Here is a 25,811-nt window from a genome sequence, read left to right on the forward strand (position 1 = left end):
GACTAATTTTACCAATACATCAAGCAACTCTCCCACCACTTATATAGATATATATTTTAGAGAATAAGTAAAGAAAGCTCTTAAATTTACTTTATGAAATTAATATAACTTATTTCAAAATAAGGACATACAAGGATAATACAAGAGAGAATTTGTGGCCAATCTCACTTATAAACACAAAAATGTACAACAATTTTATCAATTAAAAAAAAAATCTAAAGGATTCCCAAAAAACTCCTGACATTTGTTAGGAGTGAAGTCAAATGTATGTTTGATTACAGATGTATGTTTGATACAGATGTATGTTTGATTAGCATCTTTATTTTTCTACATATTTAAAGTGTTTCACAGGAAAATAAAATAGACTACAAGGAGAAAGGAATTAGGAAGAAGTTATTTTTTCTCAGCAGGGGAGGCAAAGGCAAAACTTAGAGACAGAAATGCTGAAAATATAGAAAAGGAACCTGCTTAATTCTAATCCATGAGAGGAAGTTGGGGTCATTTACCAAGGGTGACTTTGGGAGGGAGTATTGGGGAAATGGGAAAATTGTAAAACCTTAGAAACATGTTACAGACAATGTGAGAAGTCAAACTTATGCTGTTGGTTACTATCTGGCATGGTTCAAAATATTTAAGAGTATCATAGGGAAAAAAAGAAAGATTCAGAGAGGTACATAGACTTTCATGACAAAATCAAAAAATAAGATCTATTTCAAAGATGTCCATTGAAGCAAAACTATGCTTTATAATTTCAGAACAAAGACAGAGCAGATGAACTTATTGCTAAATTTGTCACCACACAGGATGTTTAATCCCATTTTAATTATCCTAACATACTTATTCTTAATTGGCTTAAGAACAAGCTCATTATATCTGATCTTATCTTATAGCTGACTTATCTTATCAAAGCTGGTACCTCACCTCCCTAATCAGAGGAAGAAAAGATGCAGTTATCTTAGTGTCTAATTCCTGGACACAGGCAAATTTGGCCTTGGAATACAGAATGAAGCAGGGTAAAGGCTAACAGAGTTTTGCCAAGAGAATGCACTGATCATAGCAAACACCCTCTTCCAACAACACAAGAGAAGACTCTACACATGGACATCACCAGATGGTCAACACCGAAATCAGATTGATTATATTCTTTGCAGCCAAAGATGGAGAAGCTCTATACAGTCAGCAAAAACAAGACCAGGAGCTGACTGTGGCTCAGACCATGAACTCCTTATTGCCAAATTCAGACTTAAACTGAAGAAAGTAGGGAAAACCACTAGACCATTTAGGTATGACCTAAATCAAATCCCTTATGATTATACAGTGGAAGTGAGAAATAGATTTAAGGGACTAGACCTGATAGACAGAGTGCCTGATGAGCTATGGACGAAGGTTCATGACATTGTACAGGAGACAGGGATCAAGGCCATCCCCATGGAAAAGAAATGCAAAAAAGCAAAATGGCTGTCTGGGGAGGCCTTACAAATAGCTGTAAAAAGAAGAGAAGTGAAAAGCAAAGGAGAAAAGGAAAGATAGAAGCATCTGAATGCAGAGTTCCAAAGAATAGCAAGAAGAGATAAGAAAGCCTTCCTCAGCAATCAATGCAAAGAAATAGAGGAAAACAACAGAATGGGAAAGACTAGAGATCTCTTCAAGAAAATTAGAGATACCAAGGGTACATTTCATGCAAAGATGGGCTCGATAAAGGACAGAAATCGTATGGATCTAACAGAAGCAGAAGATATTAAGAAGAGGTGGCAAGAATACACAGAAGAACTGTACAAAAAAGGGCTTCACGACCCAGATAATCACAATGGTGTGATCACTGACCTAGAGCCAGACATCCTGGAATGTGAAGTCAAGTGGGCCTTAAAAAGCATCACTACGAACAAAGCTAGTGGAAGTGATGGAATTTCAGTTGAGCTATTTCAAATCCTGAAATATGATGCTGTGAAAGTGCCGCACTCAATGTGCCAGCAAATTTGGAAAACTCAGCAGTGACCACAGGACTGGAAAAGGTCAGTTTTCATTCCAATCCCAAAGAATGGCAATGCCAAAGAATGCTCAAACTACCGCACAATTGTACTCATCTCACATGCTAGTAAAGTAATGCTCAAAATTCTCCAAGCCAGGCTTCAGCAATACGTGACCCGTGAACTTCCAGATGCTCAAGCTGGTTTTAGAAAAGGCAGAGGAACCAGAGATCAAATTGCCAACATCTGCTGGATTATGGAAAAAGTAAGAGAGTTCCAGAAAACCATTTATGTCTGTTTTATTGACTATGCCAAAGCCTTTGACTGTGTGGATCACAATAAACTGTGGAAAATTCTGAAAGAGATGGGAATACCAGACCACCTGACCTGCCTCTTGAGAAACCTATATGCAGGTCAGGAAGCAACAGTTAGAACTAGACATGGAACAATAGACTGGTTCCAAATCAGGAAAGGAGTTCGTCAAGTCTGTATATTGTCACCCTGCTTATTTAACTTCTATGCAGAGTACATCATGAGAAACGCTGGGCTGGAGGAAGCATAAGCTAGAATCAAGAATGATGCTGGGAGAAATCTCAATAACCTCAGATATGCAGATGACACCACCCTTATGGCAGAAAGTGAAGAGGAACTCAAAAGCCTCTTGATGAAAGTGAAAAGTGGAGAGTGAAAAAGTGGGCTTAAAACTCAACATTCAGAAAACGAAGATCATGGCATCCGGTCCCATCACTTCATGGGAAATAGATGGGGCAACAGTGGAAACAGTGTCAGACTTTATTTTTTTGGGCTCCAAAATCACTGCAGATGGTGACTGCAGCCATGAAATTTAAAGACGCTTACTCCTTAGAAGAAAAGTTATGACCCACCTAGACAGCATATTCAAAAGCAGAGACATTACTTTGCCAACAAATGTCCGTCTAGTCAAGGCTATGGTTTTTGCAGTGGTCATGTATGGATGTGAGAGTTGGACTGTGAAGAAAGCTGAGCACTGAAGAATTGATGCTTTTGAACTGTGGTGTTGGAGAAGACTCTTGAGAGTCCCTTGGACTTCAAGGAGATCCAACCAGTCCATTCTGAAGGAGATCAGTCCTGGGTGTTCATTAGAAGGAATGATGCTAAAGCTGAAACTCCAGTACTTTGGCCACCTCATGCGAAGAGTTGACTCACTGGAAAAGACTCTGATGCTGGGAGGGATTGGGGGCAGGAGGAGAAGGGGACAACAGCGGATGAGATGGCTGGATGGCATCACCGACTCGATGGACCTGAGTTTGAGTGAATTCCGGGAGTTGGTGATGGACAGGGAGGCCTGGCATGCTGGCACTTCATGGGGTTGCAAAGAGTTGGACACGACTGAGCGACTGAACTGAACTGAAAGTATAAAGTAGTTGAAGTCCAGAGAAACAGAGAAGGGACAACTGTCAAACTGCCGCACTAAGTGTCTATACTACTAAAGACAACATTAGGAGTCAATAAAATCATGGGAAAGCGTCTGATCGGGGTCAGGGGAATTATTGTAACCAAAGGGAGTTTGAAGAGCATCAATCTGAGTAAAGGCGGCAGACTCTGGAGCTCTTGTTGGCTTAAAACTTCCTATTTTCCAGAAGGGAAATCCCACAGGATTAGCACATAAAATGTCCACAGGAGATACACTCAAGCAGAGGGAAGGAGCCCATCAAAGAGGCAGACCAAAGCCTTATGTTACAAGAACTGCCCAAGGAAATACAGAAAGAGTTCAAAATCAAAGAGTTCTTCATCGTCTCAAAAAAATTACAGAGGAATAGATTCTGAAAGAGTTCAGTGAAGAAAAGCAGGCTTTTGAAGAGTGAAGTCTAAAGAAAAAATAATTATCAGAGGGTAAAATCTAGCCATCTACAACCTAAATCGAGTACCTTTCACAAAATGAAGAGACTGTAAAAATTCTATCAGGGAGCATTGACTCGATTACAATACAGTACCATGAGGTTAGTGACAAACAGGGATTATGGTAAAAAAAATAGATTTTTAAATGTTAATAATCTTGATGGACTCTTTGCGACCCTATGGGCTATACAGTCCATGGAATTCTCCAGGTCAGAATACTGGAGTGGGTAGTCGCTGCCTTCTCCAGGGGATCTTCCCAACCCAGGGATTGAACCCAGGTCTGCCACATTGCAGCCAGATTCTTTACCAGCTTAGCCACCAGGGAAGCCCATTTAAAAAATAACATAACGAAAACATGGAGGTAAGTGGGATTGTAAGTGCAATTATCTCCCCCTCCTTCAAAATATATTAGCCAAAGTTTGAGTAGTTAAAAAAATTATCACTTCTATTTCAGTCTGTCACATTTTAACAGCTTTGGAGAGAACTTTCAGATATGAATACATCTTGTGGCAATGTTTAGCGATTTTGTTTTTGGTTTTACTTTCATTCTTTTTTATTATTCAGGCCAAACTTAATTAAATTTAGTATTTTTAATTAAAATGGTATAATTTGGTTTTTCTAAGATGACCTCTGACTATGGCTACACATCAGGAGATGTCAAATAGTATTTATAAAACAACAGGGAAAGTTATTGTTGATGACAGGATTTCGGGTTACTATTCAATTTTTTTACTTTCCTACATTAATTTATCTTAAAAGTACGTAACGTTTATGAAACCAGCAAAGTTGTAATTCTTCACTACGAAAAGATTAAACCTAATAAAATATACTGGAATGAATCCCAGAAGTTGGGCTCACTGAGGACATTTATTAAAATCCCCTCAGAGACATCCATTAGAAGCTTGAATTCGTTTAGCAAGCACTTTTTAAACTCCTACTGTGTGACTAGGAAGGAAGAAGCATAATTATAAATGGTATAGGTCAACGACCTCTAATTCAAGGAACTTACATTTTAGTTATGGAAATATACAAGAAATTAATACCAAAAAAGTGGTAAGAAAGATTATCATTAGTAATTTTTTGTAAATTCCATAATCCATCTCTCAGAAAACTCCATAGGTGAGGTTTTATATGTGTTTTATCCTTTGCTAAGATAAGGATATGTATGGGCTTCCCTGGTGGCTTAGTTGGTAAAAAATCTGCCTGCAAAGCAGGAGACCTGGATTTGATCTGTGGGCCTGGAAGATCCCCTGGAGAAGGAAATGGAAACCCTCTCCAGTATTATTACCTGGAAAATCCCATGGACAGAGGAGCCTGGAGGGCTACAGTCCATGGGGTCACAAGAGTCGAACATGACTTAGTGACTAAACCACCACCAAGATAATGATAAAGGACATTAAAACAACTGATTAGGCAAAAAAACCCCATATACTTCAAACTCCATTTTCAGTCAGAACCTACCTTACATCTCACTGATGTGGTTTTTCCACCTAGTTGTTTGGTGGTCTAATACCATACTGATTTTCAAGCCCTGAGATAATAAAAGGGGCCTTGTAGATACTGTTAGTTTGTTTTTGTGCATGTCAGATTAGAATTTTCTACCATGCATGATTCAGAAATGGGAGAGGGACCAGCAAGGTTTCGGTTGTTTTTTAATATAACATCATCAGAGTTTTTTAATAATAACATCATCGGATCTTTAGATCCATTTTCTTTTTCAACTGCACTCACTCAGAGTAACCCACGTCACCATGTCAGCCAGAGAGCTACTCGGAGAAATAGCCTTATAATTTTTATACAAAACCCTGGCAAAGAACAAATAAGATAAAACAGAAAAGAAAAAAGAAAAAAAACTATGTGAAAAGTAATGGGTTCCCAAGCTGAGTGCTATCAATATTTCTCATAAGAATTTCAAGATCACTATCAGAACTGGAACAGCTGAGGGATACGGAAGCTTTATTATTATTACTACTATAATACTGTCAATGCTGCTGCCATTACCACCGCCACCACCACTGTGTGCTCCTAACCCTCCCCAGAAAGCTGGCCTGTGAAGGAACCGGAGGAGGGCTGTACTGGGGTCTGTCCTTTACTGCAGGGTCCTCGGGGAAACACTGGGATTCACCGTGTCCTGGGCTACATATATTTAGATTCCAAGATCCTGTTGAAACCTATTACCTTGGACAGGGTGCCTATTCCACTACTGGACAAATTAAGTAATTGCCAAAGACCAACAGGAAGCATTCAGGGACAACTAGGAGTATTTTATGTCCTGTAAGGATAAACTGACAATGAGGATCAAACTCTAGACTTAACAGTCTGAAGTCTAATTTGGACTGGATTTAATTTCAGAATTATCAGCTGAAGGTAGAATAGACTTACAGCATTTATTTTCATTCAGAATGATTTCAACAGGCTAGGACTATGTAGTTATCTCTCCATAGAGAAGACAAAGAGGGTTAAAGCTACATTTCTAAAATTGTGTGAATTAGATGTCTCACTGGTGGGAGAGGCAGATGACTGTATCTGGCTGGCTAAGGAGTGTTGGGTGGGCTCATCTGGTTTTGCATTCACCCTGTGTCGGTTCAACAAAGAAAGACCTTCCCGAAGAAGCACAGGGTCATTCTTATTCAACTACAAGTAACTACCCTACTACGCAGAAAACTACAGGATGCCTCACTCATCAAGACAAATATACTTGCCATCCTGTTACTTATAAATAACTCGCTGAAAACGTATTCAACACCTACTAAATGAGACAGACATAATGGGTGCGGAAAGTACTACCAAGATAGATGGGAAAGTCACTGCTTCTAAGGAAGTAACAACTTCATGGCAAAGAGTGGGAAGCAAAATGTACATATATATATGACATATATATATATATATATATATAAGTAATAAAACCATCCTGATTCTAAAATGTTGCACAGCACACAGAATCTTTTACTCTGTAAGATCCCTAAGGTCACAGAACATCAGAAACATCACTTCCTACAAGAGACGTGGGATACTATCTGGAGATGGTTACATTTAAGGCCGTTTTACTTTCTTTTGACATGTTTTCACTTATCATTCTATAGTGCTGGGCATACACGGGAGGCTTAATCAGTACTACCGACTTCACCTGCACAAAAGAAGCCACTATATTCAGCTGGCTGCTGGGTTAGTCAGTCAGTCACAGTTCCTTCCTAGTAATAAACTTCAGGTAACTTTTGACAGATTTTTACATTAATTGATTTATTTTAAATCCCACCTTCTTCCTCTGTCTGATTTTACAGGATCAGCCAGAAAATCTGTTAGTTGCTAGCTCTCCTTGTGTATGTAACTAGGGTTCCTACATTTTAACGCCCATGGCAGGCTCATCATATCATGGATGCTATGCTGCTCTTCACTGGTGCCCACAGGTCTAGGCAGACTAGACATTCAGAACATATCCCCAGATAACAGTTTAGATTTTGCGAGCCAGCCAGCCCCTGGCTTAGATCTTTAGCCATGTCATTTATGGACAACCTCCTTCACCCTCTGGCCCTCAGTTTATTCAGGTGCAAAATAAAAATCATTTTATTGTATATAATTGAAGTAAATGAGATAACATGGCAAAGGATCTAGTTGTTGTTTAGTAGCTAAGTCATGTCCAACTCTTCTGCGGCCCCATGGAATATAGCCTCCCAGGCCCCTCTGTTCATGGGATTTTTCCAGGCAAGGATACTGGAGTGGGTTGCCATTTCCTTCGCCAGAGCATCTTCCCCACACAGGGATCAAACCCAGGTCTCCTGCATTGGCAGGCGAAATGTCTACCACTGAGCCACCAGGGAAGCCCCACAAAACCTAGACCACTGCATTAAATTCAGGGAGTGGGTAAGATTTTACCCTTCCATTCCTTCCTTAAAGTAGCTTCATTATTTCTAGTACTCTGTAGTCTAATAAAAAGCAGGTTAAAAAGAACTTAGTGGTCTCTCTCCTTTATCACCTTTTAAATTTGCTAGCAAACAAGCCAAAATGCCTTTACTGCTTTTTGTTAATGCGTAAGACGTTTAGTGGCATGCAGGATTCCTAGGTTATGACAATTAAAACAAAAGATCCTGACTGAAGACCCAAACATCTGACAGGATCATGAAAAGAGTACAAGCCTTGCTTACCTCCCAGCCCTGAAGGCAGCTAAGTAAAGGAATGAAGAGGTCCCCATGCCTTGAATTTTCTTAAACTCATGATATAGTGTTGACTTTCCTGAGGTTGGTAGCACACAGATTTAACAGATGGTCACTGACTTTTTAATTACTTAAGGTATCATAACGATGTTTTGGGGGGCTTTTCTTTTTAGTATATTCTTTACATATCACTCTCCCATTACACTTTTCAACTTCAGAAGCTACTTAAAATACTTTAGAAAACTCAAAAATTAGGGGGAAAATGTCAATATATATTCGGAGAAGGCAATGGCAACCCACTCAATATATATGTAGGTATGGCTATACACTAACTTACACATTTGGGGCCAGACAATAACTATAAAATGATTTAGCCTTGGAAACAATGAAAAAGATAATTATGCTATATTTAAAAAACTTAAAGCAAAAATAAATTCTGTTTTCCCAAAGATCTCTGATATAAGGCTATCTAAACCCTATTATAAAGACTTTACTGAAAATATGCTCCAGAATTTAACAAAATCTTGGTATACAGTTGGCAATCAATAAACCTTTACTCAATCAATAAATACATGGGTTAAAATCTTGCTTGAATTGTACAAACAGATAAACTCTGCAAATAAGAATTACCCTAAGTTGCCAAGAAAGTAAGTGGCAGAACCAGTAATAAAGTTCAGGTCAATAAATTTGTACTTTCTACCAACCATTTTACAAAATGTTACAATGATCATTACCCTTACTCAGAGATAAAATAACTGAGAGAAATGAAGCCATTAGGTCCAGGCATCCAGTAAGGCAGGTTTGGTCTAGAATGTTAATGTTCCACCTAGGATATATTTATTTTCCTCTTTTTCAATTTTCATATTCCTTTTCCCCCTAATGCTGCTATTGATTTCCTGATGAAAAGTTATCAGGAAGGAAGTCTTCAGAAGAAAACCTGGGGCTGACTTGCAGAACCCAATATCTGGGTCTCCCACACTTCTCAGCAATTGTACACTGTTTTTCAGACAAGCACTACTGAATATTTCAAGCAGCATAAGATGAAAAGCAAGGCAGAGTAGTTTTACTGCAGCATATTCTGACAGTGTACTCTTTAGTTCAGTGAACGCTTTATAAAAGTTGCATTTCCCCCCTCCCCCCAGGACAGTGTATTCCAATAAAGTGAAACCCAGTAGCAGCAACAAAACACGGCACGTTGGACTGAATCATGACTTGGCAGATAATTACTTGAATGCGTATTTCATTTTAAATCCCTTATCGTTAGCCTCTGCTCCGTCCAGCGATATCATTCACAAATTTAGCAACATGCTTAAAATCATTCCACTGTAATATGTTGCCTTATTTAGCACCTTCTTTGGTTTAGATAAATTGGGAAGATTTAAAATTTTCCTTGTTTAACTATTAGAAGAAAGTTCCTATTATTTCATTCAACAAGATTTAAATCTCTAAAATGAGAAATGTTATAGTCAATCGAACACTCACCTAAACCAGACTTTTTTAATCGCTTTAAGTGCTGACTTGTTTGTTTTCCAGTGGGAGATTTTTGCCCATGTTTCATTTCTTTATCTGAACTGTCTGCTTCACCATTTTTAGATTCAGATCCTAAAAGAGGAAATAGTTATTATGTCATTATGTTCCTCTTGCTGTCCTTGAAAAGAAAAATCTCAAATTGTTTTACCAACCATAGATACAATCTCCTTTTCTAAGAGTTAATACACTGCCTTTGGCCACAATCTGATTCCTCTACTGGATATAAAGAGAAAAGTCCAATAAATCAATCAAACAGAACAAAAAGCAAGAACAGATGGCCTAATAGTGGAGTCAAAAACACATTCACTGATCTGATAGCTTTTAAAAGAAACACTCAGATCTTTTGTGAAAATATATGAATACACTTCAACAATACTCTGCCACTTGGAGACGATGCAAGGCCAAGAGAGAAAGATGAAGGATGAAGAGGGAGAGATCATGCCTTTATGAATGACTTTACGTTGAAGCAGGAAGAGAAAACGCAAACATCAATCTATAATAAATAGAATGGTCCATAGCCGAAAAAGTGACAGAAGGTAAATTAAAAGAAAAGGTCAGGGCTGCACTGAGGTGAGAAGAATGCTGCCAGAACACAAAAACTAATAAACGATTCCTAGACTTTGCAGCAGAGGATGGCAAAACAAATTCACACCCACAGAAGAACGGCTTTTGATGGCATTACACATCAGCATGTGGTCCAGCATTCGAGTTCAGCATTCACACAAAAGCCAAAGCAAGAGAAACCCAGCTAGCAGTACCGCACGTTTCCTTACATCTACTGACATTAGCAAACGAAGTCCTGTGATGATGAGCAAGACGTGCTTTTGCTTTTTTTTAAGCACAAAATGCCCGGTTAGGTTTGAATCACGGAAAGAGTTAAAGGCATTAAAAAAAAAAAAATTAAATGAAACCTCAAGTGGAAATAGTATTCAGTTTCAGAGAAAATTCATGACATCTCTCTCTCAGTGAGGAACTCTCTGAGGGAGTAACTGGCCAAGCATAGAATATTTTAGCTCTTTACCTGAAGGCGAATCCGACTGCTCATCAGACACCTTTAATGGTGTCAGAACCACACGAGGGACAGTCTTGTTTACCATCATTGAGACTCCATTTCTTCTCTTCTGCTGCTGCCTCAAAGCCTACAAAAACATCATAACAAAATAGAACAGAAACATATAGTCAAAATGATTTCTCATAACTGAATTAAATGATCCACTTGTCTGTCATTAGATAGAACCTCCCAGACTTAAATTCCACAGAGTCACTCATTTGTCAAGAGTCTTCAGCATCAGCTTCCTGTCACTTTTCCCTCAAAAGCATAAAATCGGGCTTTGGCAGAGGGTAGAAACCTGAGACCACTTTCGGGAGAATTCTGAAAACCAAACAGCATGTGGAGCTTTGTGGTACCCGAGCGGTGGCTTGAGAGCCCATGGAATTGGAAACCATGACTCCCAAAGAAAAGAAATGTAAAATAAATGTTTCGCAACCAGGATAAAAATATATGTGTCTGCACTTCTCTTGCAGGTGCGTCCTCTCCAGTGGGCTGCTCAGTCAATCAAGTTAACACCGAGTGTCATCAGTATGTACAGCAGGTAAAGACTACAGTATTGATGCACTCACTCAGCCGTGGGGAGCGCTGCACAAAATCACTGAACATGGCAGGAATCATTTATTTCTGTGAAGGGAATCAGTCCTAATCTTGGAAACCTTGCAGCACTTGGCTCCTGTCTGCTTGACTTTGGGCATTAACCTTCAGAACACGAACATGATGGCGTTCTGGCAAATCCAGTGGCGGGGGGGTGAGGGGAGATTGATACGAGAATAAATTGCTCCAAATGGGAGTGCTTTGTGTTTCATAAATGAATCAGCCCTGGTGATGATAATGTAATAAAAAGACATTGAAAAGTTTTGAAATACAGCTTATCTAGCTGATCGTTTTATGCAGAAAATTACCCGTAATAAAAAGGGGCTTAAGCATACACAATTGAAGAGACATTAAATTCACAGTTCCAGGAATGCTAAAACTCCTCAAAAGGGTAAAAGGCTGACCACAGACAGTCTCCAACCTTTTTATTCCTGGTTTCTGTGTAATTTCTACCAATTTTATAACATCTCAGTTACTTGATTAATGTTCTTTGACCAATAATTGTCACCGTCTCCTGAAATGCTGTATTGACACTATAGCCCCCTGCTGACAGAAACACTATTTTATGTGCAAAGTGTTTTACCTGAATATCCAACTTGTTGACCGTAAAATTTAGAAATCAAATAATTACAGGTGTGTAAAACTAAATATCACTTAAATGAGATGAGATGAGAGTTAAAACCAGATGGGGAAGTGAATAGCTTAGGAAATCTCTTATAAATGATACTGTTGCTAATAATAATAGGGGACATTTTCTCTTCAATTCTTACATTTAAATGAGTTTATAAAGTACCAGCCACTTGGGGAGGGGGATGCGGGGGGGACAGGAGATACAAAGATGATAAAGATGCCATCCTCCTCATGATTTCATTTGCTATATAAAATATTTACAACATTTACTCTTTCATTAAGGTGTGTACACAATTGCATACATTTCTCTAGCCCTGCAATAAGAACTCCAAGCACTTTATAGACATTAACCTACAATCCAACATAAAACAATATAAGGCAAGGCAGTACCTTAAGTTACAATTAAGCCCACCTTTGCCCACTATATAAGATAAGACTTCCCAAAACAATTAAAACCTATATAAAGAGTGATCATTTTTTAGGAGTCTACATAGATTTCAAATTCTTCCTTTGGCAATCCTAATAGGTATTTTAAAAATATTCATTTAATGGCACGGTGGGGTGGTGTATTTTGGAAAATTTTGAAGTGATGATGAAAAGAAAAAAGAGATGATACAATCAGAGGCTTAGAAGCCAGAAGCACAAAGTCAAAGGTGACACGTCTTTTTATAATGTTTGTGGTAAATAATTATTAAAATAACAAAAACGCTGTCCTCAAGTCTTACAGCTAAAACTCTATTATAGAAAAATTAGCAGTTGGACAGAAATAAACCAAGATATCAATAATATGAAAAGAAAAACCCATGGCTATTTTGAATTTTAAATAGTCAAGCTGGAGCCAAGGTAGATATAAGGAATGTTAGTCAATATCAAGCCCATTTCAATGGTCTCAATGATTTTTTCTGAATATATATTTCCTACTCATAAGTTTGAATATTATTCCTTGGTACAGCGTGTTCTAAAATACTGAAATGCAACACTACGTGCTTGTAGGTGATGAAAGCTTTGTCGACTTTCTTTCTTTTTTTGCTTGTACTGTGTGGCTATGCAGAATCTTCTTGTTCGCTGTCTACCAGGGGTACAACCCACACCCCATGCAGTAGAAGCATGGAGTCCTAACCACTGCATGTCAGGGAAGTCCCAATATGCCTACCATGGAAGTGACTTTTGCTCTTTAGTTCTTCTATGTCTTTGCTAGTCTTGTTAGTAAGTGATGATGGGAAAACTGGACAGCTGCATTTAAAAAATGAAATTAGAACACTCCCTAATACCATACACAAAAATAAACTCAAATGGATTAAAGACCTAAACCTAAGGTCAGATACTATAAAACTGAGGAAAATATAGGGAGAACTGTCTCACAAAAATTGCAGCAAGATCTTTTTTGACCTACCTCCTAGATTAATGAAAATAAAAACAAAAATAAACAAATGGGACCTAATTAAACTTAAAAGCTTTTGTGCACCAAAGGAAACCATAGAAAAAATGAAACGACAACCCTCAGGATGGGAGAAAATATTTGCAAACGAAGTAACTGACAAAAGATTAATCTCCAAAATACAGAAACAGCTTATGTAGTTCAATATCAAAAAACCAAACAACCCAATGAAAAAAATGGGCTGAAGTCCTAAATAGACATTTTTCCAGAGAAGACATTCAGATGGCCAACAGGTGTATGAACAGTTGTTCCACATCACTAATTATTAGAGAAATGCAAATCAAAACTACAGTGAGGTATTATCTCACATCAGTTAGAATAGCCATCATCAAAAAATCAACAAACAGTAAATGCTGGAGAGGATGTGAAGAAAAGAGAACCCTTTCACACTGTTGGTGGGAATGTAAGGTGGTACAGCCACTGCGGAGAACAGTATGGAGGTTCCTCAAAAATCTAAAAATAGAACTACAGTAGGATCCAAAGATCCCACTCCTGGGTATATCCCTGACGAAAACCATAATTCGAAAGATACATGCACCCTAATGTCCACTGCAGCACTGTTTACAACAGCCAGCACGTGCAAGCAGCAAATGTCAACCAGCAGAGGAATGGATAAAGAAGGTGTGGTACACACATACAATGGAATATTGTGTGCATGCTCAGTCACTTAATCATGTTTGACTCTGTGCAACCCCATAGACTATAGCCCGTCAGGCTCCTCTGTCCATGAAGTTTTCCGGGCAAGAATAGTGGAGGGGGTTGCCATTTCCCACTCGAGGGGATTTTCCCAACCCAGAGATGGAACCTGCGTCTCCTGCATTAGCAGACAGATTCTTTACTACCTGGGAAGCCCAAAATGGACTATTACCCAGTCATAAAAGTGAACAAAATAGTGCCATTTGCAGAGACATGGATAAACCTGGACTCTGTCATATAAAGTCAGAAAGAGAAAACAAACATTGTATGATACAGTTTATCTGTGGAATCTAGGGAAAATGACACAGATGAACTTATTTGCAAAGCAGAAATAGAGACACAGATGTAGAGAACAAACTTACGGATACCAAGGGGAGAAAGAGGGGTGGGATGAATTGGGAGTTTGGGATTGACATATGTATACTACAGATCAGATCAGATCAGTCGCTCAGTCGTGTCCGACTCTTTGCGACCCCATGAATTGCAGCAGGCCAGGCCTCCCTGTCCATCACCACACTATTGATACTATGTATTAAAATAGATATTTAATGAGGACCTACTGCATAGCACAAGGAACTCTACTCATTGTTCTGTGGTACCTAAATGGATAGGAAACGGGATATATGTATACATGTAACTGATTTTCTTTGCTGTATAGCAGAAACATAACACCATAAAGCAATGATACTCCAATAAAAATCAATTTAAAAAAACACTGTTCTAAGTGTATTAAAAATATACACTGTTTGCCTTACCTCTGAAAAACAAGCATTATTTTCTATTCCAACTAACATTTCTAGGGTCAAATAAGCAAAAACTGGGAAGCCTTTACTATGATGCTAGTATCTAGCAGCTGAACTCAGGAGTATCGGGATTCAGCTATCAGAGAGGGCATTTTGATTACGTTTACTAGATCCATAGCCATTTTAGAGTGAGTCATTTTAGGATACCCTGAAGATTCCAATTCATTTTCTAGAAAACAAGACTTATTTGGCTGTGGACTCTAGGGATACCCTCCAAGTGGATCAGAATATGGACAGAGGAGAAAAAAACAATGCTGACTTAACTGAGGTGTCTGGGATAGTTCGGGGTGACTCGCAACAGCAGAACTCCAGAGTTTGTTATGTGCATGAGGTGGGCAGTAAAGTGGTTCGGAGTCCCCCACAGCAGGGTATACATTCTGCAAATACAGAAGCTGGCTGCTCAAGGTTTGTCTGGTTTGGTTATATAATTATATTTCTGCAACTACGTGCACATCAGCCACTCGCCACACATGCTGCATGTCTCCTGACATTTCTCTGAAACACATGCAATGCTTCCTGGACCATGCTGGCTAGGGCAAGAGGAGGACAAGGGGTAGGCTGGGGACTGCAGCAGCACATACCCACTGCAAGGGGAGTAACCGCTCAAGAGAAGAAACACAACTGGGCTTTTTGGTGAGGTTTCCTGTTTTAAACAATGTGCCTGACAAAACAAAGAGGATTCTGAGCCAAATTCAGCCAGGAGGCACCACTTTTTGATACCTACTAGACATCATTCCCAGTTTCTCAACCTCCCCAAATAAATGAGTCTGACCCACTGCCTGAGAATTATTCGAATCCCCCTCCTCTACTGGGCTGACTTACAGCAGAACAGGGGCTGCAGAGCTGTCTTAATGCCTGTGAGGTATGAGGCTGTAGAGTCAGAGAAAGACTCAACTCATGAGCTGAGTAATGCTGGGCAAATTACTTGGGTAAATGCCCCTGCAAAACAGAGACAACAGTGTTGGTAAGATATCTTAAATAGGAACACCACAGAGCTATGGTTTAATAGGCTTTGGGGGGATGGTTGATGGCCACGTGGCTTCCTCTCAGTGAGTCCTCTGTGACTATGTCTAGCACCCCCTTCACAACAGGATACTCGTGTACCCCATTATCCTTAACTTTATCCATTTATCCTTAACATCATCCATTATCCTTTTAGCTTCAGCTAAAATTCCAAGAGAACAAGAAAACTGCCTATTTTACACTAGAAATACAATAGAAGAGAAATGAAATTTACTTTGTAATTGTCTAAGCTTGGGTATCCCAACCTGGAAATATACATCCATGTAATAGATCAAGAAAATATGATTAGGAAGGCCACTTTCAATGGTCATGGAAGATTTGCTCTGCACAAGGATACCCTGAGAAGGGAGATTATCTGTTGTTGTGACAACATGAGGATAGGATGGCTACTTCTATTCCACACCACAGGTTTTAGATAGCAAGTGGTGGCCCTGTTGATCAATCTATAACATGGTTTTAATTTGTCATTGATATTATACAATAAGTCTTACTTACTATACAATAAGTCTAGATTCATTTTAAGAGGAAGATGTCAATGAGGTGCCTCCAACTACTCAACCCTTAGGTATATGTTGGAATGCTAATGGAATTATTTCATTGAACAACTTTAAATCTTAATTTCAAGTCTAGAAAGAAGCAATACTGAAACTAAATTAAAAAGCAGATAGCACATGTAAATACAGTCCACTATAAAAGCTGCCCATACATGGAATGTCCTCATGTCCAAACTACACAGAGTACATTGTATTTGCCAAGTTTAATACTTCCAGGTATCATTCAATATGAAAGAAACTTACAGGCTTACACTTGGAAATAGACTTACTTATTAAAGGAAACCAACATAACAGAGCTAAACCAGTCTAGGAAAGTAAAGATCATATCACACATCAATTACAATTTTGGCTTTAAGTGAAAAGAAAGAAATCAAAAGATGCTGAGTGAGCATGCTTTCCTCTAGAGATGTATTACAATATTCTCTCGTAAAAAGAGACAGAAAATCTTTAGATAAACATTTTATTTTAAAAGAAAAAAGCTTGGGAAAACTCTAAAAATATGGAACAATTCTCATTTCCACCTCACTGAAAAATAAAGTAAAATCTAAAGTCAGCGGCTTTTATGTTAACTTGGGATTTACATAAAGAAGTAATACCTTCTTTGTTTTCATGAGAAAGAAGAGCAACAGTGTAATTTAAGAATGCACTGGATGTGGCAAACCCTCCACTGAAAAATCTGAAAATAGCACAGGCTGCGAATGCTGAAATAATGAGAAATACACACATATGAAACAGCTGGCTGTGTCAGGCACCACCAACGTGCATTGTTGCTTGTACGCTAAATGTCAACACCCACGTTCAGAAACGCTATCGGGCAACACAACCTTTCGAATTTCACAGCATTGGTCAAACATATAAAGCGGAAGCAAAATACAAGGAATATGTCTGCTTTGTGATACAAAGGGGGAAAAGGATCTGCAACTTTATGAATAAATTCTACCATCCTAAATAATGAAGAGAGTCAAAGAAACCAATGGGAACAAGACAGAAAGGTTCTGCTGTCCATCATGTTACCTCCCATCGTAACATATCTCATCCTTTTTTAATCTTGTCTTTGACTCTGCTGTTTAGAAACTTCCAAAATTTAATCTTCCTTAATTATGCTTCCTTGAAATTCAAAATATAATCATTTCACACTTTTTAGGATCATTACAGCTAAAATATCAAGGCAGAAAGAAGACAGGGAACAAGGTAATCATCAGCAATCTGCTATTCTCCAGAGGCTTCTGATTATTATTTTGAAGATGTTATTCAGAAAAATAACTACTGAAATAACAACATATTATTCATGCAATTAAACTCCACATATGATATGAACTAATGTTCTGATGATTAGAAAGTTAAAGGGACCCAAATATCAGGAGCAATGAAAATACCCTACATCAACAGACAAGGGGCATTCTAGCTTTCACAATGTCCAGCCTATAATTACACTGCAACCAAGAGCAGTGCACAGTTAAGTACCCACTCACTGCAGCAACATGCTTTGGGTGGGGGTGGGGGCTTCAGAGCCGGGGAATTTTATCTGGCTTGTTTGGCATGAGGTTTGTTTTAGAAGAAGCAATTAAATTTTTTTTTTAATTTATTTTTGACTGTGCTGGGTGTCTTCATTGCTGTGTGGGCTTTCCTCTAGATGCAGTGGCTTCCCTCATTGCTGAGGACAAGTTTTACAGCTCGGGCTTCAGAAGTTGCGGCACGTGCACTCTAGAGCACAGGCTCAGTAGCTGTGGTGCATGGGCTTCATTATTCTGTGGCATGTGGGATCTTCTAGGACCAGAGATCGAACCCATCTCTCCTGTATTGGCAGGTGGATTTTTACCACTGAGCCACAAGGGAAGCCCGAGGTTTGTTTTAAATTATTTTTCTTCACTATGTGCTGTGCTGTGCATAGTTGCTCAGTCATGTCTGACTCTTTGCGACCCCCATGGATTGTAGCACGCCAGGCTACTCTGTCCATGGGGATTCTCCTGGCAAGAATACTGGAGTGGGTTGCCATGCCCTCCTCCAGGAGACCTTTCCAACCCAGGAACTGAACCCGGGTCTCCTAAGTATCAGGCAGATTCTTCACCAGCTGAGCTACCAGGGAAGCCATTTCTTCACTATACTTATGTGTAAAAAGCTGCTGCATATATATGGAATTTAGAAAGATGGTAACAATAACCCGGTGTACGAGACAGCAAGAGACACTGATGTATAGAACAGTCTTATGGACTCTGTGGGAGAGGGAGAGGGTGGGAAGATTTGGGAGAATGACATTGAAACATGTAAAATATCATGTAAGAAACGAGTTGCCAGTCCAGGTTCGATGCACGATACTGGATGCTTGGGGCTAGTACACTGGGATGACCCAGAGGGATGGTATGGGGAGGGAGGAGGGAGGAGGGTTCAGGATGGGGAACACATGTATACCTGTGGCGGATTCATTTTGATATTTGGCAAAACTAATACAATTATGTAAAGTTTAAAAATAAAATAAAATAAAATAAATAAATAAAACCACTGATAAAAAATAAAATAAAATAAAATAAAATGCCTGGGGCAAAAAAAAAAAAGCTGCTGGTGCTGCTGCTGCTGCTAAGTCACTTCAGAATGTCCGACTCTTTGTGACCCCATGGACTGCAGCCTACCAGGCTCCTCTGTCCGTGGGATTTTCCAGGCAAGAGTGTGTAAAAAGCTACTGGATTTTTTCTCCCACCTTCTTTTTCTAAGAATCTACACTGTGCAATATAGAGCTGAAATACAAAAGCCCTACTGACTCAAAATATACTAGTAAAATGGTAAAAGCTACTATATTTAAGTATCTACCTTTAATATGTGCTGATATTGAACACAAGCAGTCTTTTTTAGGAAGTAATATTCTTTTTTTGAAAAAATTCTTATTTTGGCTGCGCTGTGTGGCACTCGGGATCTTAGTTCTTGAACCAGGAACTGAATCCATGCCTCCTGCATTGGGAGGTGAAGTCTTAACCACTGGACTGTCAGAGAAGCCCAGAAATAATATTCTTAATGACTATGCTTTCCTTACATTATACAAATACTCGGGAACGCAGGTTTCCTTGGATAATGTCAAAAATCCATGTATCCTACTACACTGCTGCTGTTGTTTTTAGTTGCTAAGTTGTGTCTGACTCTTTTGCGACCCCATGGACTGTAGTCCACCAGGCTCCTCTGTCCATGGGATTCTCCAGGCAATGATACTGGAGTGGGTTCCCATGCTTTTCTCCAGGGGATCTTCCTGACCCAGGGATTGAACCCACATCTCCTGTACTACAGAAATTCTTTACCACTGAGGCACCTAGGAAGCATATGCTAAAAGGAACTAATAGTTGAGAGGGCAGAATCTGAAAATATGATTCTGGGTTCAAATGTCATCTTCAAGATTTACTCACTGGACAGTCCTGGGTAAGTTTTCTAGTTCCTCTGGGCTGCAGCTTCCTCATTTGAAACATATTTTAAAGGATTACTTTAAAAGATTTGTGTGAGGATTAAATGGCATAGTGCCTGCTAAATGCAGAGCATAAAAATAAATGACAAGCTAATGTAATTATTATTAGGGTTATTCGGCTGGCCCCAGGTTCTTAAGATTATGATTCATGCTGTAAGATTATGTTTTATGTGTATACACAAAACATGTTCACAACCACAGAACACATACCCATATATAACAGTATATACACTTTCAACGAATTCTACATGGTCATGACCATTCAACTATCAAAAAGAAAGCTGCAAATCTGCTAAGGCTGCTGCAATTCAAAATGCCGCATGTTCAGTCAATGTTTGAAACGCTGCCTTAAAAAACTCAGCAATTACAAGGAATCTGGCAATATTCTACAAGAACAGCTTTTCTTCTAATTGTATTTCCATTACGAATTTGATTATTAATCAAACATTAGCATATCTGCTATATATTGTGCCACACTGTCCGGGAGACTAACTTGTTACCTGATTATAAAACAGTACGTTTTAAGACATTAATAAATAGCTCTCTCAGGACATTAAGACGCTTACAGGGCTGGCTCCTTAAAACAAGGTTTAGATGCTAATCAAGCAAGTGGTACTTCCCATGGACATGTGATCTACAAAAAACAAAACAAACAAACAAAAACTACCCAGGGACTCAAAACTGTGTCATGTTTTAGTAATTGTAAAAAAAAAAAAAAAAAAAAAAACACAAATGTTCAAAGGATATGAAACCAACGTGAAGAAAGTTAAAAATAATGTGACATGACAATAAAGAGATGTGAATGAATAGCTTTGCATTCATATGGAGGATGAATTCACAGTGGACACAGCTTCTAAATCATTGTTCTTCAGAAGCATGAGTTTCGTTTATGTTTGCATCTACGTTTCTTAAACGCTCAGGTCAGCAGTCTCCCGTTTTGTATCTTTTGTTCCATCCTGGTTGGTATTTTAGTACCTACATCCAGTTTCCCACTTGAATCAGCCTTTTCCCAGGCTTCCCTACCATCATCCCTACTTTATTTCATCATGGAAACAGGGATCGCCACACTGAATTTAATTCTGTTCTCTGGCATCGAAAACATTTCACAAGAGCAAGGACACAAATAGCGAGCTCAGTATTTGACCTCTGTAGGATGAAACACTGTTTCTACCTTAAATATAATACCAGTGAATAGAAATACTGTGATTTCAGTAGCTAAGAAGGAATTAAAAAGTAACAGAATTCAGTATAAAAATGTTGTTTCTTTCTTAAAGTTTCCTAGTTTGAAACAGAGCAGTCGGTGGAGACATTCTAACTTCAAGAGATTGGATGTGAATATTAAGTAGCTTTATGTGTTGGGGAGACTTTAAAAATGTTTTTAACTTTATTTAAAAACATGGCTTCTTTTTCCTTCTTATAAATCTATCATTTAGAATGACACCTCTATTACTAGAGTCCCTTGGACTGCAAGGAGATCCAACCAGTCCATTCTGAAGGAGATCAGCGCTGGGATTTCTTTGGAAGGAATGATGCTAAAGCTAAAACTCCAGTACTTTGGCCACCTCATGCGAAGAGCTGACTCATTGGAAAAGACTCTGATGCTGGGAGGGATTGGGGGCAGGAGGAGAAGGGGACGACAGAGGATGAGATGGCTGGATGGCATCATTGACTCTATGGACGTGAGTCTCAGTGAACTCTGGGAATTGGTGATGGACAGGGAGGCCTGGCGTGCTGCGATTCATGGGGTCGCAAAGAGTCGGACACAACTGAGCGACTGATCTGATCTGATCTGATCTATTATATTACTAGACTTGGTAAGGGTCAGCAAGGGGTAAGGTGGAGGTGGCTGTCACAAAATGATGAAAATAAAAAATCAGGAAAGCAGTTAAACAAGGGCAAACCATGAATTTAGGGCTAAATATGTGAGCTCTGCATTTACTGACATTATTATAATCATGTTCCCCTCTGACCACAGCATCTCTTTCTTTTCTTCTGGACACATGCAGCATTTCTGGGGTGGTGGCTATAGTTAACATTTATTAAGCAATTATCATGGGCTACACATTCACTTTACCACCTCCTTTCAGCTTATTACCTCGCTTAATTCTTGGATCATTCCCAGGTGAAGGGTACCTTTATTTTCTACATCTTCTAGAGGAGGAGTTTAAGATTCAGAGAAGAAATGTGGCTTACCCAGAGTCACACAGTGAGTAACAAGGGTTGAAACTAGGTTATGCCTGAGTGTTAAAGAATCTGACTGCAATGCAGGAGACCCAGGTTCAATCCCTGGGTCAGGGAGATTCCCTAGAGAAGGGAATGGCTATCCACTCCAGTATACTTGCCAGGAGAATTCCATGGCCAGAGAAACCTAGCAGGCTACACTCCATGGGGTTGCAAAGAGTTGGATACGACTGAGTGACTAACACTTTCTTTCTTTCTCGAGTCCAATATTATAACCACACTTTTCACCACCATCTCTGGACAAGGACACACGGGTCAGGACTGCTTATGTAATGTGGGGATGATACTGCAAAGCTGACCTCTATTCAGCACCAAACACACTAATGGATAGTCGAGATGCAAGGAAGCCACGACTGCTATTTTTCTTATTTATAACAATGCATTTCGGTAACAAGAAAGAAATTACATTTCTTTTTGACGTCAACTATCAGATAAACACAAGACCATAAATAGAGACAGTATTTTCAAAATACGTGTATGAACAAGCAATATATTTGCTCTAAATCACACACACACACACGCACGCACACTCTTAATTAAGTTCCGTATGTTTCCAAGCACACTTTGCCTCTTCTATTTTACATCAAAGTTCTCAGCCAAGCCTCTCCTAGACTGTAGTATAAAGTCAGCATACTGGATATTAGGGGGGTGGCTGAATCTAACGCATCTCTGCTGCTTTCAGATTCCTACTTTCTTATTTATTTTGCTTTTCCTGCATAACCTTCATTATCTTAAGTAGGTAGAACTGAGAGACAAAGAAGTGCCCACGACCTTACCTGTTTGAGAGCCTTTTTGGTGTGCTGCTGAAAGGAAGACACTAACTTGCTCTGCACTGCTGTGTTAGGAAGGCTTGCATCTCGGGTGGAAGACGCCTCATCGGTTACCTGCTTCGCACACACTAGAAACAGAGAGATGATGATATTACTAATTTGAATTCCTTTTTTTTTTTTCCTGTATTCACTGTAATTAACTCACTTGGAGCGTTTCTCCAATTGAAAATGGATACCTAAAATAAAGCAAAATAGCACAGTATAAAGATGAGTATCTCAATTTGAAAGAAGGGATCGTTTAATCATTCTGTGGCCACAGTTACACTGAACCTCTCTGAGCCTCAGTTTCTTTACCCGCTAACTGATGATAATTTCAATGTCTCAGGCTACTGTACAAACATAAAAAAGAGAACGGTATCTGTCTCAAGAGGTGGGAGTCAGTAGGTAGTTTCTGGAGGTGAGTAGGCAGATTGGGCAATTCATAACATTGTGAAGAAAGAATCTACATTAATGAAATTGTTTTCAATCTACCAACCTCAGAAGCCCCTGGAGAAGGGAATGGCTACCCCCTCCAGTATTCTTGCCTGGAAAATCCATGTACAGAGGAGCCTGGTAGGCTACAGTCCATGGGGTCGCAAAGAGTCAGATACAGCTAAGCGACTAACACTTTCACTTTCAACCTCAGAGGTACTGTGAATCTTCCCTTTAAAAGCCCTCCGTCTATAGAATCTGTGCACTGGGGTGTGTGCATATCCTCTTCTATGGGCCAAAGTACATAGCATGGAGAAGGCAAAATGAGATGTGAGATGCTGAGTGTCAACTGAAGGTAATTATTTTTAAGAAAATCACGGACTCTGCAGATTACAATATAATTACCCCTTTTTACTACAGTCAAGCCTTCCAGGTGCCTCATCTATGGAAGCCAAGTTCACTGTCATTTCTACTCTGTAACACCTGTGCTGGAGCGCCAACGCTTCTTTCTGTCCTCCTCAGACACTCTGCCTGAGAGACTAGGTTTCACACTGATGTGACTCTGGCAGCAGCAGAGATAGAAGGCCTTTTCTCTGTACTCCGGGGGGGTGGGGATTTATGTGGAAAATCCACATGAGGAAGCGCTGTGATTAGTGGCAAATGGAGGCATATGTCAAAGGCAGGAGGCAAGAGGAAGTCATATGGAAGAAAATAACTTGAGAACATATTGTAAAAGCTTAAAATAAGCCTTCTTAAGGGCACCAGGGTTAACACTAATCTAAGAAAAATTTGCAAGGAACAGGAGCTCGGGACAGGTGGGTGGACGAGTTAAAAATGATTCTAGTCACATTGTAGAGTAATTTTACTCCAATAAAATCTAAAACAAACAAACAAAAATTCTAGTAAAAAATGGAGACATAGGCATGTGGCAGTGTTGACAGCACTGCTTCGGGTAGATTAAAGCTCACACTGACTAGAAATGGAAAATGTAGCCCATGAAAGAGGATGCCCAGGCAAAAGAGTGAATCGAGTTTTGTTTTAATGACAGAAAGTAATCAGGAAGACAAAATGAACACATTTTAGAAAATAACTGTTAGTTATTAATGCCAGGCATTTGACATACGTGACCTCATTTCATCTTCACAGCTTCCTTGCGAGATGGAAAAAGTGTCATCTCCACATTGGAGAGAGAAAACTACAGCTCAGAAATGGTCATTCATGTGCCCACGGTCACAGCCAGTAGAAGAGCAGACCTGGGGTCCAAGGCCAGGTCCATAATCTTCCATTTAGAATATCTGGCTTCAAAGCCAAGAACTGATACAGAAAATGTAATGTCTAAAGAACATGTTGCATCATGTTGGAAGACCTGAAACAGGAAGTTAATAAGGCCACAAAGGAACAAGATGTTGGGCTCTGATAAGAAAAAACTGAGGTCAACTGGCCCAGAAAACATTAAGGTCGAAGTAGCAAAAGGATGTGCCCAGATATCCAGGGAGAGCAATGCCTGAGTTAAAGATCAGGTAACTTTTTTCTCTTCGATACACTATGACATTTTATGCTTAAAACAATCTAAATGTTTCAGTAAAGAAACATTTTATAATACTGCTTACATAAACTATGGCTTCCTGGCCTCTCTCCTTAACATCATCACTTTTTTGTACCTCTTTGCCAAAGCTGACTTATCAAGGAATATGAGAAATAACCATCAGTTTATATTCTAAAGATAAATTTATTTTTATACTGATTACATGGATGGCTTTTTTTTTTTTTTTAATATTCTGGAGTCAATAGGAAGTGTGACAAACTGGAGAGATGAGAGGAAGGTGGTGGAGACGATACACAATCCCAACGGAACAGAGCTAAATGGATGGATGTGAGCACAGCCCAAAGAAAAGTGCGCATTAGCAAATACGTTTTACTACTTTCACATTCTTAAATTAGTATCACCACCTAGAAAAATACAAACCTAATGGTAGTTTAAAAAGACAGCCAGAATGTAGCACGTGGGTTTCAGGGAATTTGTAAAAAGCATCAGAATGCTCCTGGCCTACTGGACATCAAAACGCGTTTACCAATTTTCTCAGGAAATGATTTTATTCCTAAGCGTTTCAAAGGTAAACTTCAATGCAGCAGGATCAAAAAAACAACAATTACTGAATCAGTGTGGGTGTAATCAAAACCTTATGTCTTTTATTTTCTGACTGCTACAATAAGCAGTGTACACTTAGCTGTCACTTCCTGAGGATAACAGGTATCTAAATTACAACTTGCTCCATTTGTTTCTGACCTAGGAAACCACAGGCTGTTGTGACACCTATTTCGGTGTCAGTGTATACACTGTGCGGTTGTTTAAATCCGCTACCGCGTTGTGTTAACAGCGAGTCACACGTATCTACACACAGTGTTTCCAGAAGTAAGAGTCGTCAACACACAGCCCAGAATTTCAGTTGGAGGGAATGACAATAAAACTGAAACAGCCTCAAGAAACACTGTGAAGTTTTTCCTCAATGTGATTCAATTCCCTTTAACTCCATCCTGTTTTACTTCATCTTACATTCCAGCCTAGACC

The 25,811-nt window shown here is 39.2% G+C and overlaps 1 protein-coding gene across 1 annotated transcript in view; it reads right to left on the reverse strand.

The window, feature by feature from the left end:
- The window catches only part of ASXL3 (ASXL transcriptional regulator 3), a 195,966-nt gene that overhangs the window by 80,358 nt on the left and 89,797 nt on the right, over window positions 1–25,811 (reverse strand). Inside the window, 3 exon segments of the mRNA XM_070778764.1 lie at window positions 9,479–9,598; window positions 10,548–10,665; window positions 22,778–22,899. Of these exon segments, the coding sequence (XP_070634865.1) occupies window positions 9,479–9,598; window positions 10,548–10,665; window positions 22,778–22,899 (360 nt within the window).

This window comes from Bos indicus, chromosome 24 (assembly GCF_029378745.1).
Source record: "Bos indicus isolate NIAB-ARS_2022 breed Sahiwal x Tharparkar chromosome 24, NIAB-ARS_B.indTharparkar_mat_pri_1.0, whole genome shotgun sequence".
NCBI lineage: Eukaryota > Metazoa > Chordata > Mammalia > Artiodactyla > Bovidae > Bos > Bos indicus.